This window comes from Littorina saxatilis, linkage group LG1 (assembly GCF_037325665.1).
Source record: "Littorina saxatilis isolate snail1 linkage group LG1, US_GU_Lsax_2.0, whole genome shotgun sequence".
NCBI classification, from domain to species: Eukaryota; Metazoa; Mollusca; class Gastropoda; order Littorinimorpha; family Littorinidae; genus Littorina; species Littorina saxatilis.
The window spans coordinates 102,987,972-103,004,313 of NC_090245.1; the positions used below are offsets into that span (position 1 = coordinate 102,987,972).

At 40.7% G+C, this 16,342-nt stretch overlaps 1 protein-coding gene across 5 annotated transcripts; it reads right to left on the reverse strand.

Moving 5' to 3' along the window:
* Positions 1 to 39: 39 nt before the first annotated feature.
* On the reverse strand, positions 40 to 16,030 carry LOC138948377 (uncharacterized). Of its 5 annotated transcripts, none has more exons than XM_070319932.1 (5): positions 15,822 to 16,028; positions 14,211 to 15,247; positions 12,997 to 13,364; positions 10,981 to 11,127; positions 40 to 6,740 (listed from the first exon to the last, which is right to left on the reverse strand). In XM_070319932.1, exons 2-4 carry the CDS (start codon positions 14,342 to 14,344, stop codon positions 11,081 to 11,083), a joined length of 549 nt encoding a protein of 182 aa, XP_070176033.1. In that variant the 5' UTR covers positions 14,345 to 15,247; positions 15,822 to 16,028; the 3' UTR covers positions 40 to 6,740; positions 10,981 to 11,080. The 5 variants fall into 5 exon arrangements, with proteins under 5 accessions (XP_070176033.1, XP_070176013.1, XP_070176040.1 ...); XM_070319912.1 differs by having other exon boundaries at positions 14,211 to 15,296; XM_070319917.1 differs by lacking the exon at positions 40 to 6,740 and adding an exon at positions 8,843 to 8,950 and having other exon boundaries at positions 14,211 to 15,296; positions 15,822 to 16,029.
* Between the last annotated feature and the right edge of the window lie 312 nt (positions 16,031 to 16,342).

The window sequence follows — 16,342 nt, forward strand, 5'->3', positions numbered from 1 at the left end:
GGAATCAAAATCCATACAAACAATTTGTATTATCCAATATTCAAACTTGTCATACACATTTATTCATACACAAGAATTATGTGTCATACACATTCAAGCAATCAAGATCCAATAAATGTATATAATTGATGTTCTTAAAAAGACTACACACACACCTAAATATATAGGTGATCTTTGAAATGGGACATTTACATGCAAAATTCAGAATGCAAACAGAGCTTTGGCTTGCAAATGTAATAGTCATTAACCAGCACATAATATGAATAATTTTTGAAATTGTTGTGATACTGATTCAATTTTTCACATAAAATCAGAATTTCATTTATTTTAGTTTCCTGATACAAATGATTCGTCTAGCTTACCTTGAATAAACATACCAATACGTCAAAAAGTAGGACATCTGAGCTCAAAGATTAATAGTTTGGTTTGAAAAATCTCTAAATACACATAATTACAAAAACAAAACAAAATTCCGTGATAGAACATGTACTGATCTTGCAACTAAAGTAACAAGAAGGGCAAAGCCCATACGACTCGCATGCTTTACACATTTTTCCTACCAAAATACATGTGACCTTGACCCAAGGTCAAGGTCATCCAAGGTCATGCAACACAGCTGTTAATTCAAGACATAGGAGGTACAATGGTGCTTATTGGCTCTTTCTACCATGAGATATGGTCACTTTTAGTGGTTCACTACCTTATTTTGGTCACATTTCATAAGGGTCAAAGTGACCTTGACCTTGATCATATGTGACCAAATGTGTCTCATGATGAAAGCATAACATGTGCCCCACATAATTTTTAAGTTTGAAACAGTTATCTTCCATAGTTCAGGGTCAAGGTCACTTCAAAATATGTATACAATCCAACTTTGAAGAGCTCCTGTGACCTTGACCTTGAAGCAAGGTAAACCAAACTGGTATCAAAAGATGGGGCTTACTTTGCCCTATATATCATATATAGGTGAGGTATTCAATCTCAAAAACTTCAGAGAAAATGGGAAAAATGGGAAAAATAGCTGTTTTTTAGGCAACATTTATGGCCCCTGCGACCTTGACCTTGAAGCAAGGTCAAGATGCTATGTATGTTTTTTGGGGCCTTGTCATCATACACCATCTTGCCAAATTTGGTACTGATAGACTGAATAGTGTCCAAGAAATATCCAACGTTAAAGTTTTCCGGACGGACGGACGGACGACTCGGGTGAGTACATAGACTCACTTTTGCTACGCATGTGAGTCAAAAAGGGGACTCGGGTGTGCTGTTAAAATTGTTGGCACATTTTAGTATCTAAAACTCACCTTTGATTTTAGGGGGTGCCTATTCTTTCTTTATTTTGTGTTTAACATTGTTTTCAACCACGAAGGTTATATCGCGACGGGGGGAGATGGGATAGAGCCACTTGTCAATTGTTTCTTGTTCACAAAAGCACTTAATCAAAAATTTGCTCCAGGGGCTTGCAACGTAGTACAATATATTACCTTACTGGGAGAATGCAAGTTTCCAGTACAAAGGACATAACACTTACATACTGCTTGAGTAAAATCTTTACAAAAATTGACTATATTCTATACAAGAAACACTTAACAAGGGTAAAAGGAGAAACAGAATCAGTTAGTCGCCTCTTACGACATGCTGGGGAGCATCGGGTAAATTCTTCCCCCAAACCCGCGGGGGGTACCTATGCGACTGACCACAATGTTTACTTTCATCAGGCACAAAGTTCTTCAGCAGAAGAATGATTAATATTCTAGCAACAAACATGCAATAAATTCATACATGATTATTGATGTTCAAAAAATGCTCTACACTACTTCACCAAACTAAATGGAGAACTGAAAATGTTTAAAACACTTTCTTTCTTTGGTGTTTTCAACCACGAAGGTTATATCGCCACGTGGAAGGGGGGGGGGGGGGGGGATGGGATAGAGCCACTTGTTAATTGTTTCTTGTTCACAAAAGCACTAATCAAAAAATTGCTCCAGGGGAAAACACTAACCATAAACAATAAACACCACTATGAGGTTTGATAGGTAACTTAAAGGGACCTTGACCTTCAATGAACGTTGCAAAAAGCTTATGTTCTGATGAATATGGGTGAATGAGGCACCATTGAATATAAAAAGAAAAATAACTGATTTGACTCTAGTTAAACTATGGCGCTCATGGCATCATACCAAAGTTTGAACGAGTATCCCTTTCACTGTTCTGTACAGCTGTGAAAACACAGTGAGACATAATAATAATGAACATAAATTAATCACCCCTTCTCGCCAGAGCTCACGGCAATACACAATAGCAAAACAAATCAGAGCATTCACACACCGACACACACAAAGTCGTTAAAGGTTTATTGGCTGCGGCAATAATAGCCGCAAGAATAATCCTTTAGTTCGTTCAAAGTACCCAAGCATGTCCTGTATACAAAAGTAAGGCGATTGAGATTTTATTTTGGTTTTTTTACACAAGCCAGAGAACACCAGTGCTTGTGAGAGCAAAACGTTTGCCCGTAGGGAAGTGAACCTTCCTTATCTTTCGCACCAGAGAGCTGTTCAAAAGGGGTATTGTGCAAGTTGGCTATTAAACCATTGTAATTCGGAAAATGTCTTTAACCTTCGCCGGCACTCGTGGGTCCGTGCGGACCCAGAAGGGTGTTTGATTGCAAATATCTTTTAAACGAGTTGGAATTTTTTAATGAGCTTTTAGAAATGCCTCAGACACCTAACAAGCTATCATCTCCTAAAAGCTCATTAAATTTCAGTGATAATTAATTAATTAATTAATGGTCAAATTTAGACTACACACGGAAGCATTTGTGGGGACGTGCGGACCCATACTTCTCAAAGAAGGAAAAGCGTGTATACCCTTCCGAGGCACTCGTGGGTCCGTGCGGACCCAGAAGGGTGTTTGATTGCAAATGAGACAGTGACAAAAGGTCAGGTGTCATGTCTACTGTCCCGAATGACACACGATTGCTGACATTTCACCATTGCCAAAAGAATAAACAAATAAGAAATAGGTAGAAAATGAATGTGAAAACTGACTTTGATTGTTGATCAGTATTTTCTATACCACTAACAAATAATCTACTTACACATAGCTGTTTGGCAAATGTATGTTGCATGGGACACACTGACATGAAAGTGGAAGATGTTTTTCCCTCTAGAGAAACTACATATCAAGTTACACTTTTTGTGCTCTTCCATTCCAGTTGGCAATCAATTGTTAACGCATGTTATTAGAAAAAATAGAACGAAAACAGATTAGATAGAATGAAAAATGTACTGGTGATGTCATTTGGGACATACTGACATGAAAACGTCACCTTTTGTCATTGTCTCAAATATCTCTTAAACGAGTTGGAATTTTTTAATGAGCTTTTAGAAATGCCTCAGACACCTACAAAGCTTTCATCTCCTAAAAGCTCATTAAATTTCAGTGATAATTAATTAATTAATTAATGGTCAAATTTAGACTACACACGGAAGCATTCGTGGGGACGTGCGGACCCATACTTCTCAAAGAAGGAAAAGCGTGTATACCCTTCCGAGGCACTCGTGGGTCCATGCGGACCCATACTTCTCAAAGAAGGACAATTGTGCAAACCCTTCCGTGGCACTCGTGGGGCCATGCAGACCCATAATATTTTACCAAATACCGTGTGCAGTCTAAATTTGACCATTAATTAATTAATTAATTATCACTGAAATTTAATGAGCTTTTAGGAGATGATAGCTTTTTAGGTGTCTGAGGCATTTCTAAAAGCTCATTAAAAAATTCCAACTCGTTTAAGAGATATTTGCATCAAACACCCTTCTGTGTCCGCACGGACCCACGAGTGCCACGGAAGGATATGCATATTTTTCTTTCTTTGAGAAGCATGGGTCTGCACGGCCCCACGAGTGCCACGGAAGGATATGCACATTTTTCCTTCTTTGAGAAGCATGGGTCTGCACGGCCCCACGAATGCGTCCGTGTGTAGTCGATAACGAGTGCCGGCGAAGGTTAATGGCTGAATAACAATGAGTTCCTTTATACGTTGGATTGGGCAAGCCATATATATATATATATATATATATATATATATATATATATAAATATATCTAGCATCAATAAACCTAAAAATACACTAAGGTCTTTTTCAAAAACAATAGTCTGTTTTAAAAACTTTCAGCAATTTTCAACTTTATAAATCTATACTATAGATACATCAAAAGAAATTTGGTCAGACATGGGATTCAGAAAAAGTGATAATTAAGGAAAAAAAAAGTAGGGTCCAGGGGCAACGCCCCTGGTCGGGGTCTGGGGGCAAAGCCCCCAGAAGCTGAAGGTTTTTAGTATTTTAGACACACAAAAATGGCCCTGAAATGCATATTTCAGCTTAATCATAGCCCCCCCCTCCCTTTCCATGTTTCTCAAATTAATTTTACGCTAAGACTCAAAATAAGGAGGAGAAAGAGAGAGAGAGAGAGAGAGAGAGAGAGAGGCGGGGATGGGGGGGGGGGTGGTGGCGTGTGACGGTGTGGTTTCAATGTTCTTACCTCGTCGGTGCCAAACGACCCCAGTGACTGATTACACGACTGGGTTTTCAGGATAGTCAGGTGCTTGTTGCTTTTCAAGTGGCTTTTGAGGGCAGTCTTTCCATTGGAACCGTAGTTGATAACATTAACATCGTTGCACAAAGTGCACTAAGTTTTTCCCGGCAAGTTGATTTTAGCAAAAGCATCGCCAACTTTCAGTTTCACGTCTTGTGTCTTCTGGCCTTTCTCGTATTTCCAGCTCAATGATACAACTTCATCGAGCCAGTCGAATCTCCAGAGATTTTTCTTGTACTTCTGCTGGTCAATTTCCCGGGATAGAACGGTTTCGTCTCGCTTTAGCTTCCTCATCATTTTGGCAAGTGGCTCGAAGCGATGTAAAAATGGCGCCGAATCATTCTCATACGGTATGCTTTAGCTTATACTGAATCCCCGATAGCTACGTTGAAACGGTGACTGTAGGAGACAAAGACACAGAGCGCGTTCCCATACGGATCGACCAGCAACAGTCTGACCGTTTTAGGAACCAACCGTTCAAGAATAGTATGGAATGGAGCGTCGCGATCAGCGGACCGGCCGAAAAACTTGGGTCTTTACCTACATATACCCCAACATTTTCTCAGCGGATTTGCACGAATCTCAAGAATGATCCCTGGAGCCTAAAAATTTACGGAATTCCGTAATTTTACGGAAGAATCCCATGTCTGTTTGGTGCAATTAAACAGGTAACCTAATGGCAAATCATTGTGTAAAACTTTCTTTACAACTTTCTTTCACAAAGTGTACATATTTTTTTTTTTTTTTTAGCAATATTGTTTTCGTGGTGCAGTACCTGTGTTTAAAAATAATAAAATACACAGCGGACATAATTTCGCTTTATTTGAATGACTTTCCACTTTACAAAGATTGGTTTAGAATTAGAGCGCAGATTTAAACCAATTTGAAAAAAACAGTTGCTTATACCTTCTACCATGCTTGGTACTTTGAACAAACTTTATGATTGTTTTTGAGGCTTTCATTGTTGCAGCCCAATGCTGCTCAGTGCAAATTAACTTTTTTGAAGGCGAAGTGTCTGCACCCAGACACATCCTTACTCTGAGGTCTCAAAGCAAACCCGCAAATTGAGGCACACCTCCCAACGCCATGCAAGATATTGCAGATTTATTGCACGATTACGTGGCTAGAGCGGATAGGGCAAGTAGCCTAATAAGTTTACAATTTAAAACGAATGCTTCTTTCATTGACAAAAGCAGTAATCATGTGTCAAAACACTGGATCGGCTTTGGAATGCGCTTGTAAATAAAAGTAGACAATGAATTTTTCTTGTGATTCCACTGACCAATCTGCTTGTAGTCTGGACAATCAAGCGTACAAAATATGGCAAAATCGTATGGGTTCACAGGTCTGCTATACACTTCAGGTTTGGGGTGTCCACAAGCTAACTTTTTTTTTACTCGAGCATGTTGGCAACGAACTGGAGAACAACATCTGACCATGTTGATCGGTGGGTGGCCCACTCCGAGGGTCAATGCGCTCCGTTAGTTGCACGAGCTGTTCCTCAGAGAGGGGGCAAGCCGTGGCAGGCACATCCTAACGACTGTCTGGCAAAGGATGGTCCTCGATTATCGATTGAAGGCTTCTCCCTTTCCAGAAGTCCTGTACTGCTGTGGATGTGCTGGCTCGTCTCTCCAGCATCCCCCTGAAGAAGAGCTGCAGGGGAGTTCTGTTGCGCTCTGTCCTCAGGGGTTGGTGGTTCTTCTGTTCCACAATCCACTGTAGGGACCGGTTCAGCCTGGGCAGAAAAACATAGTGGAGGGCCCACAAGTGAATGGGATTGTCCATGTTCAGTATCCCCAGACCACCTTCTGCCTGTGGTGTTCCCATTGCAGTAAACAGGTCATGGTAAGGGTTCACCACATCTTTCCAGACGTCGAGCCAGAGACGCTCGATCCTTTGGTTATGGTCACTGCGGCCTTGCATCGCACTGCCTCTCCCTTCTCCCCTGTGTTCATTCATGAGGGCGACGACATCCAGATTCTCGCCACCATGGTCCATGCGGACTCTTGACGGGAGTCCAAAGCGTTGGGTTCCACCCAAAAACAGATCCCGAACGGTCTCTGACCTGTTGTTTCGGTGGCATGGAGGAAGGTAGTGGCCCGGCTAAAGCCATCGATTGCCCCATGAATCACCATTTTCCACCTGCAATATAACAAACAGAGATCCGTTTCCATATGTGATTTCACCACACAAATTCTGATTAAAGAGTTATTGGGAAATAAGTACAGGTAACATGCTCAGTAAATATTAAAAAGTAATGGTCAAAGTGCTTTTTCATGACCGAGAATCAAGACCATTATTTTTAATATATATCATTGAGAAAAGGTGTGTAACCCATTTAATCCACCTTTCTTCAATTTTGCAAAGAAATAAATCAAGAAAAGCAATTGCTTTATATGACTTTTCTTCGTCATGTCCATAAGCCTTAAGGGTCTTGTAGGTCTTAAAAGGAGGATTCCACTAACTGCTGGGACTCTAAAATTTGATAAAAATAAGCAAAATTTTGGTAATGTCTGCTGGTTAATAACACATACAATTCAGTGAAATTTAATAAAAAATAACTGAGAAAACCGCAATGTAAAGCTTTTACAAACTTGACCCCACTGTGACCCCAAAATGTGACAGGGATCAACCAAACTAGGGTCACGTAGGTAGATGATCAAATCCTTCAAGTGTTCAAAGTTTCAAAGCTCAAGCTTCAAAAACACCTGAGATAACATCAATGTTAAGATATTTTGATTCGAACATGACCCCCTGTGACCCCAAAACTTGACGAAGGTCAATCTTCTTCTTCTTCAGCGTTCGACGATGGCTGTGTCTAGATTCTTTCAGGCCTGGGAATGAGTAAAAGTGGTTTGGGCGTACTGACGGGAAAATGTTGCGTTTTAAGCATTTTTAAGGGCACACGGAGGCTCTTTTCTTACACAATTAGAAAAGGACTTCGTCGTAAATACGACGAAAGGCGTATCATTCCCAGGCCTGTTCTTTGGCCCGTGATGTTGACGAAGTGGGCTGTGACGAAGGTCAATCAACCTTATGTCGTCTTCTTCTTCTTATGCGTTCGTGGGCTGAAACTCCCACGTGCACTCGTGGTTTGCACGAGTGGAATTTTACGTGTATGACCGTTTTTACCCCACCATTTAGGCAGCCATACGCCGCTTTCGGAGGAAGCATGCTGGGTATTTTCTTGTTTCTATAACCCACCGAACTCTGACATGGATTACAGGATCTTTTTCGTGCGCACTTGGTCTTGTGCTTGTGTGTACACACGGGGGTGTTCGGACACCGAGGAGAGTCTGCACACAAAGTTGACTCCGAGAAATAAATCTCCCGCCGAACGTGGGGACGAACTCACGCTGACAGCAGGCAACTGGATACAAATCTAGCGCGCTACCGACTGAGCTACATCCCCGCCCACAATCTTATGTCAAGTTGGTACATTATCAAAACCTAGAAGTGTGCGTACTATTAACCCTTACACCGGTGCAATTCTGTAACACATGTTACATAGCCACTGGTGAATTAACAGAGAGAAACATAACAAAAAACAGTCATATAGGTTTTCGCATCAATGGGAGGTAATCGGAACCGACCAAACAGACTGAGCCAATAGCGCGACATATGTCGTGACAACCAGGTGACAGCATACGTAAAGTAGCGCGACATATGTCGCGACAACCAGCCTAAGGGTTAAAGCTCTAGCTAAAAACACATCTGAGATAACATCAACGTTAAGTTTTTATTAAACGAACATGACCCCGCTGTGACCCCAAAATTTGATGAGGGTCAACGAAACTGCGGTCACTTCGTGAAATCATCAAACCCTAAAAGTGTGCAAAGTTTCAGAGGTCTAGCTGTATAAACTTCTGAGATAACAGCTCAACGTTACATTTTTTGTCCTTGGACAGACAGACAGCCTGCCCACAGCACACATAATTATTTTGATCAAGTATTATTCACTCAGCCAGTCTACCTGCACAAGCATGTGATTAATCCATGGTTGAAGAGTTCTGTGAAAATTGCGCAATTCTGCAAACTCTTTATAGCAGTTAATTTAATTTCGAATAAAATAAAGTACATAGTTGTTCTGCTAAGACGATAAGGCAAATATTTTTGCGTTCTTTTCATGTTTAAGTATCTCGGGAAAAAAAGTTCTATTTATGAAGTGAAATATAATTGACCTACAGATTACTGTCTTTTTATTTGTACAAATGCAAAATGGGAACAACTCTATTTTCTACACAAAATATGAGAGTTACTTGCCTTGAGACCTTGTGTCTGGTACAACGTAGATTTTGATTTAGAAAACAACCAAACTTATGGATCTTATATTGGATTCTGTGTGTTGAAACCTGAAATGAATAGTGTAAATACAGTTGAGTATGTATGAGCTCTTTCCTCTTTCGAATATTTGAGCATTCAGAACTTTTCAGTCACCAAGCAGTGACCACACAGTGTGGTTTCTCAACCTATGAGCTATCGAGGATTCAGACTGGTTGCTGGGTGGTTATTTGTTAGGACGAGGTAGCTTGGTATTCACCGAAAAGTATTCCCCCCTCTGCTTATTTCTCTGTTAACTTGAAGGGGTGTTTATTGTTAAAAAAAACACCAAGCAACCAAATTTAAATAACCACCCAGTAGAAATGGTAAGGTATAACCAGAATATGTTTTGTATTCCGTGGGGAAATCATCAATGGACCAGTCTTTCATTACATATCCAGAAAATGACAAAATAAAAAGAAAAGAAAAGAAAATACTTGCACACGACTCACCTTCGTTACCCACCTACCCCTTAGAAGACGCCCTTCCTTTTACGATCCCAAACAAGACATTTTCAAGACCCTGTTTCATAGCTGCCAACCCCTGTGAAGCCCAAAGAGTAGCATTTTGGAACTTTCACCAAATGTCAGAGTTGCAATTGGTGTTTATAAGCGTAGCACTCGCATAATCTTAAATTTGAATCGCAAGCCCGCATTTAAAATGCCATCAAAAACGTTTGTAAGATTCTGAGAGCTCTACGACATTACAACCGTCTAAACATAGTTCAATGTCACACGCTTTCCTTCTTTGCCACTACTAAAGCAAACGTATGCAAGATTGTATGTTACACGCTTTAGGAGCATGGCAAGAACGGATTCAAACTCAAAATCGTCACTCCAAAAAAACATAAAATGCACACACGACTTTTATTTCTCCTGCTGTTATCGTTTCTTCTCTTTACAGATTCTTCAACGCTCAGAATACTGAAAACGGCACCCCAGACGACAGTACTGTTTCCATACGCGAATTTAACTTCCCTTGGAAAGTGGTTCGCTCAGGAGGCCTGTTTGTCTGACACTATAAGGACAGAGTTCTGAACATAGATGACAAAGATTCCGGAATGAACAAACATTTTGCGGATGCAGACACAGAAAGACGTCATGAAGAATGAGATGCTTCAAAAGATACAGACTGTGACGATGACTGTGACGTCATTCCCATATAACGAGACGTCATTCACAGTTGTTCGGCCACTTCCGTCAAAAAGTAGATTTAGACAATCAACGTAATCTCGTGTGGAAGAAAACGTCTGTCACACAACCAAGTCGGAATAGCAGGTATTATTACCTATACACGCAAAGTCTGTCGAATTCTTCGGCAAAAATCGTTGAAAATGATTTGCCCGCATCGGTGTGGAACTTGCACCATAATCTTCACCACCCTTACGTTTCCCCGTTTTTATCCTGTCTCCCTCCAGTTTCCACTTCTAACACCGTCACTGTGCACAGCTTACAACTTAACAAGTGCATTGCATATTCTAATCAAATTCACAATTGGCGCATAGAGTCACCGGAAATGCGAATGCTTGCAATAAAATTCACGATTTGCTAAGCAAGTCACGTGGACAATATCGAGTCATAACGGAGTGGTTCCCAGCCATCGGTACTCGACTAGTTATGCAATGTTCATTGTTGATTGTCAAGCAATAAGTGAACATTTTGCACGCTTGTCATTTTTTTTTTTTTAGCGTAGCAGCTCAGGGCTTAGAGTAGCAGCGTAGCAATTCCTGCAAAATCGGAGCATGCTGCGCCAAAATCGTAGCAATTGGCAGGTATGCTGTTCTCTAAGATATTCTGCTCATAGTCATAACCTCTGTAAGTTTACCCCCATTATAAGACCTTATTATCTCAGGGTTATGTAGGTCTTAAAAGAAAGATTCCAGCGTCATAAAATAAGAGAATTCCTTATCACCCTTATGCCACCTGTATCAATCCACTCAAATTCCATGTTCAAACTGGCACAACCCCCAACATCCTCCCCACCACCGGACACACTCAACATTCACCAAATTTTTAAAAAGGATTTTTTTGTGCCCAGTGTATGTATTTGTAGCTGTACTCACGATATCAACTTGTGGTATCCGTCTAGATGCCAGAGAGCGTTTGGTCCTGATACTTGGTACAGACGACGTCTCGTGGGCCTCAACGCCAAAGCTCTGACAGCTACTCCACCAGGATCAACCCGCGGGATGGCTCCCCGTACTCTGTGCCTTTGTGGAGCGTGTAAGAATACAACTTATTACACTAACGTGACATACCACTCATGTCATAACAATACCATTCACTCTACATTGCATGTGTAAAGAGGTCTTGTCTGACAAGGACCTGATTTTTCACTGCCTCCAATACCGAAACAAGCGTCCTTCTTTGAACACTCGGAAGAATTTTAAGAACGTAAACACCACACCAGTGACATTTCCTTGCTTTGACATAAAAGATTACACGAGGCATTCGGAGAGATCCAGGTTCAATTTTTAAGCTTCTTCAATCTGGGCGCTTCGACAAAGGGACATTTACAGCAATGAACATGCAACAGTATGTACAGGGTCCCCACTGGTTTTTAGAAACAAAATTCCATGACTTTCCCATGAGCCTCAATAACATTTTCCATGACTAGATCCACAGGTCGCCATTTCCGAACACGCAAACTTTTTACATCTTGTCACTGCCAGTTTTGACACTGGCTTGCTTTGCACTGAATTTGAGTCAGTTTCTACGCAGTGTCTCTTTGACAAGCAAGTCAAGCATTTGCTACGCAGTCAGATTATCGGTAATGTTTGCTGGTCCTGTCATTTCACTAAACTGGACCAGCCACTGTTTGTATCCATCTGCACTTTCGTAAATTCCGTTTCATAACCGTCACTAACACTGTGACTTGACGAACTGTCATTTTTTTCACCGCGATACACAGTTCATTGCGAAGATCTTCCTTGGTAATTCGTTCCAATTCCGCATACTTTTTGTTGTCAAGAAACAACTCGAAAGAAAGCTGGCGTGCTAAAGGTTATTTTTTTTTCTTTCTTATTTATGTTAAATTCCATGACTTGAATTGAAATTCCATGACTTGAATTGAAATTCCATGACTTTCCAGGTCTGGAAAATTAAAAATCAAATTCCATGACTTTCCATGACCTGTACGAACCCTGTATGTAGGATAAACAGAATACTACATGGCTTCCTGTTTGATACCAGTTTTACACTAGTGTTTTGAAATATTGTTCGCAGTTTAATATTTAAAAGCACAACTTGAGTAAAACTGGTATTTCATAGGAAACCATATAGTATTCTCTATGTGGACAACAATGTCACAGGCTTACCCACTAAAGTTCTTTAGGAGCTTCTGACATATTTGCCTTAAAAACAACATGCAAAATAACTTGTGGAATCCAAAAGCACCATGTCGCATTAGTGGCCCAATTAGAGCTGCAGACTATTACGCTTTCGATGTAGCATGCTACTTGTAAAACAGAAAATGCTACTTCGTTATACAGACACTCTACAATGTTCATTTGTTCCTGCTGCTGTTTTCTTGTCTGAACACAGTTATTGCAACATTTGTGTCTTGACATATAAACATGTAGGTGCAGTGGATTATAAGATGATGCAATACTTAAAGATAAACACCATTTGCTACACTATAAATTCAAGATTGCTACACATGAAGCTTCATAGGGGCTGACAGCTCTGCATCATACACCAGCACATAAATCTTACTGACTGAGTTGATGTGTATTTACACATTGCACACCTCCCACATTGAAGTAAACAATTGAATATCTTCAGTTAATCGAAGTACACTTAAAGATGAAGTTCTCTCCATAGGAATACTGTGCATCACCCTTGCATGTAAGTGAACTCAAAGTACTATGTGAACAGAACAGAACCAATTCTGGTCTGTTTGCAACCGCATGAACGCAGGAAAGAGATCATTGTCAGATTGAATTACAATTAACATTGACACGCTTCCATTTGAAACTTTTCAGTTGTCATTGTGGATTGACGCCCCGGGCCCCAGATCCTGCGTTTAACTTTATCCTCGACGAACAAAACAACAGGCACCAATTGGGTTGCCGCCTCACCTGTGATTGTGTTGACCAGGTTGGCAACCGAGCCAGACAGGGTAGAATTGCTGGTACCGGTTGTCATCGATCCCGATGTTGAGGCGATGGCCTCACGATCACCCGAAACAGCTTCTTGCAGACGTTGGTTGTCTTTCTGGAGCGAGACAATGGCCACTTGGCAGGTCTCTTGCCGCTCCCCCAGCCTGCGTAGTTCTGCCAATACCGCGGCCAAAGCAGTGGCGCTTTCTTCCCCTCCTGCTGTGGCTGACTCAAACCCACCGGGTTGTCGCTGCGAGGCTGTCTGGTTGCTGGCCCTCGGCCGACCTGCAGCGGCTCGGGTCACTTCGGCTACCCGCCTTGACGCTGCCCTCCTGGGAGGCATATTCCTGTGCATAAAAAACAGGATATGTGAACACAGCCTTATTTGTCAGATTACTGAGAATTACACATAAGCCTTGAACTTGTCTGCTGCTCCTTGCAGGAGTTAACAACTCCTTCACTGTTCAGCCTGTAAAAGGTGTTTAATATCCCATACTTCTGAAGTTGTCACCAGATTTTGGGAGTCTGAAATACAAACCAAAGAAATTGATTAAAATCTGGCCCAAAGTACTTCAAACCAATTGTGTTTTCTGTGTCAAACTCAAATCCTGGCACCCAGTACCCCCACCAAACGAGTTTGGAATCTCTGAGGCTCAATACATTTATGACAAACAGAACACCAACAGGAAATTACATCATGGTTCTCTGAACTGTCACACACCAACATAATACCTGGCTAACAAATCCACATACTAACTAATGTTGGAATCTCTGAGGCCCTATAGCTTAATTTGACAAAAAGAACAACAGCGAACCATGTTTTCTGATTCTCTGAAAAATCAGCCCCACCATGAAATATTACCTAGCCCACGGTACATGTACTTTAACCAAAATAGTGTTTGTAATCTGTGAGGCACCAGCCAACACAAGTGACAACAGTACCTCCACATGAAATATTACCTAGCCCACAGTACCACAATCAAAATAAATTTGGAATCTCCTAGGCAAAATAACAGGTGATTGACAAAACAGTACTTCCACAGGAACCAATATTTCCTCATTCACTGAAATGACAAACACCCGAGGTAATTGACATACAGTACCTCCACAGGAACAAATATTCTGATTCTCTGAATTGACAAACGCTCACATGAAAAGGCATCGTAACACCAACATGTTCATCAGAATCTCACCTGAAAATTATTTCCAAGTACTCTGGAAAAACACTGATCCATACTATCCACCAACACAGAAACATACTGTTGAAACATGTCACGATATCTTGATTTGACAGAACACTCAACAATCGTGTTGATCGAAGAACCATTCCGGATCCACCTTGAACTGGTTTTTAGACAAGGGACATCATCCACAACGAGCCTGTCATAAACTCGAGTTACTTCCCATCTACCGATCTGGTTGACCCCATTTAGAGCCGTCGATTTATGCCACCCACCCGCATCAAACAAGAAAGAAAATGTAAACAATTTGAAGATTCCCTGTTCCTATACCCGTGCTTTGTAAGCTGATCAGTCAAAACGCACAATGCAACCTGACCCGGCTACAACATTATTTAATCACACAAAAACCGACTGTGTTTATCGCCTGACGAAGGGACTTGTACAACCTGGCCTGTCCTGACGTTGCTTGATCTTCTTGATCTTGATATGTTACGCCAACAGGTCCCAAGCTTGGGAATATACGTTTGCTAGATGCACACCATCACCCAGGAAATGACGCTGCAAATTCAGGTAACGTAAACTGTTTTCCAGCGGAAAACATAAAATCATGGTCCCAAAATACAACTCTAGGGGAGTCCACAGTGCCCTGCCGAAGCAACGCATTGACCTCCATAGCTGCGGCGTTGTATGATGGATCGAAACACACACACAGACAGACAGACAGACACACACACATACACCACGACCCTCGTCTCAATTCCCCCCTCTACGTTAAAATATTTAGTCAAAACTTGACTAAATATAAAAACGGTATTACTTAACTTTAAAATCAGAATCTGTGACTGTGAAACATTGGTCCATTTCTCAGTTGTTTTTCAACAGTTTAAAATTCCTTTTTGAAGCTTTACTATTCTAATATTCAGCACAGAAGAGTTACCTGAAGTACTGTCCCCTGTCCTTTCAGACGAGCTTGTATCATTAAGGACCCAGTAAGCTTGTTGGAAGCAGTAATTGGTTCCACCAACGCATCCAACTCTTGATCAGATATCCTGGAATACACCATGCGTTGTACAGTTTACAAGTAGCATTCCATTTTCCCTGAAAATTGCCAAACACTTTTATTACTTGCGTTGTATCGATAAACGAAGCACAAGTAAGAAACAATAATAAAAGCAAAGAAAATAGCAACACGATATGCAAACATCTAACAAAGCCGAGCAAGCAGAATGACAGGTTTAATGAAAAACAAAGAGGTACCGATTCGGAAACAAGATCGCGATTCTTTCCTTCGCTGCACGACGCAAATCTTCTGTGACCTTTGACCAAACGTAGCTTCCACATTCGATCACCGTGCTCAGCTTAATATTTACAACAGAAAGCCGAGGGGGTGGAATACCGAGATGAACCTACAGAAATGTGCATCCTCAAACCTGACATATTCATCCCAACATTTAATGAACTCCAAAACTGTTAAACACAGAAAGTTGCTTTTAGTTTTACACGCCATCTTTGATTGCCACTGCCAGTGGTTATCAAACCGGGACCCGGTACCCGTGTTTCAAAGATCACGCATTGTTTCTTCCATTAAGTCACAAATGAACAAGCAAACAAAACGTTGCTTACCTTCTTAAAACTTCTTCTGGCTCATTACCAGACTGCAACAAATTGACGTCGCAATGGCGGGTCTGATCCAGTGGCGTCACCGGAAGTAGTATCTCCACGAGATTGTCGCTTTGCATGTCGTACATTTTCCGATTCAAGTTCTAATTTATTTCAGCCGCATTTATTAAATGCAGCTGCATTTAAAAATAAATACAGCTGTATTTAAAAATAATTACACCTGTATCTAAAAATAATTACAGGTGTATTTATTTTTAAATACAGCTGTATTTACTATTAAATACAGGTGTAATTATTTTTAAATACAGCTGTATTTATTTTTAAATGCAGCTGTATTTAAAAATAATTACACCTGTATTTAATAATAAATACAGCTGTATATATTTTTAAATACAGGTGTAATTATTTTTAAATACAGCTGTATTTATGATTAAATACAGCTGTATTTATCATTAAATACAGCTGTATTTATTTTAAATTACAGCTGTAATAGTTATGAGCCAAACGGCTTTCCATAGTGGACA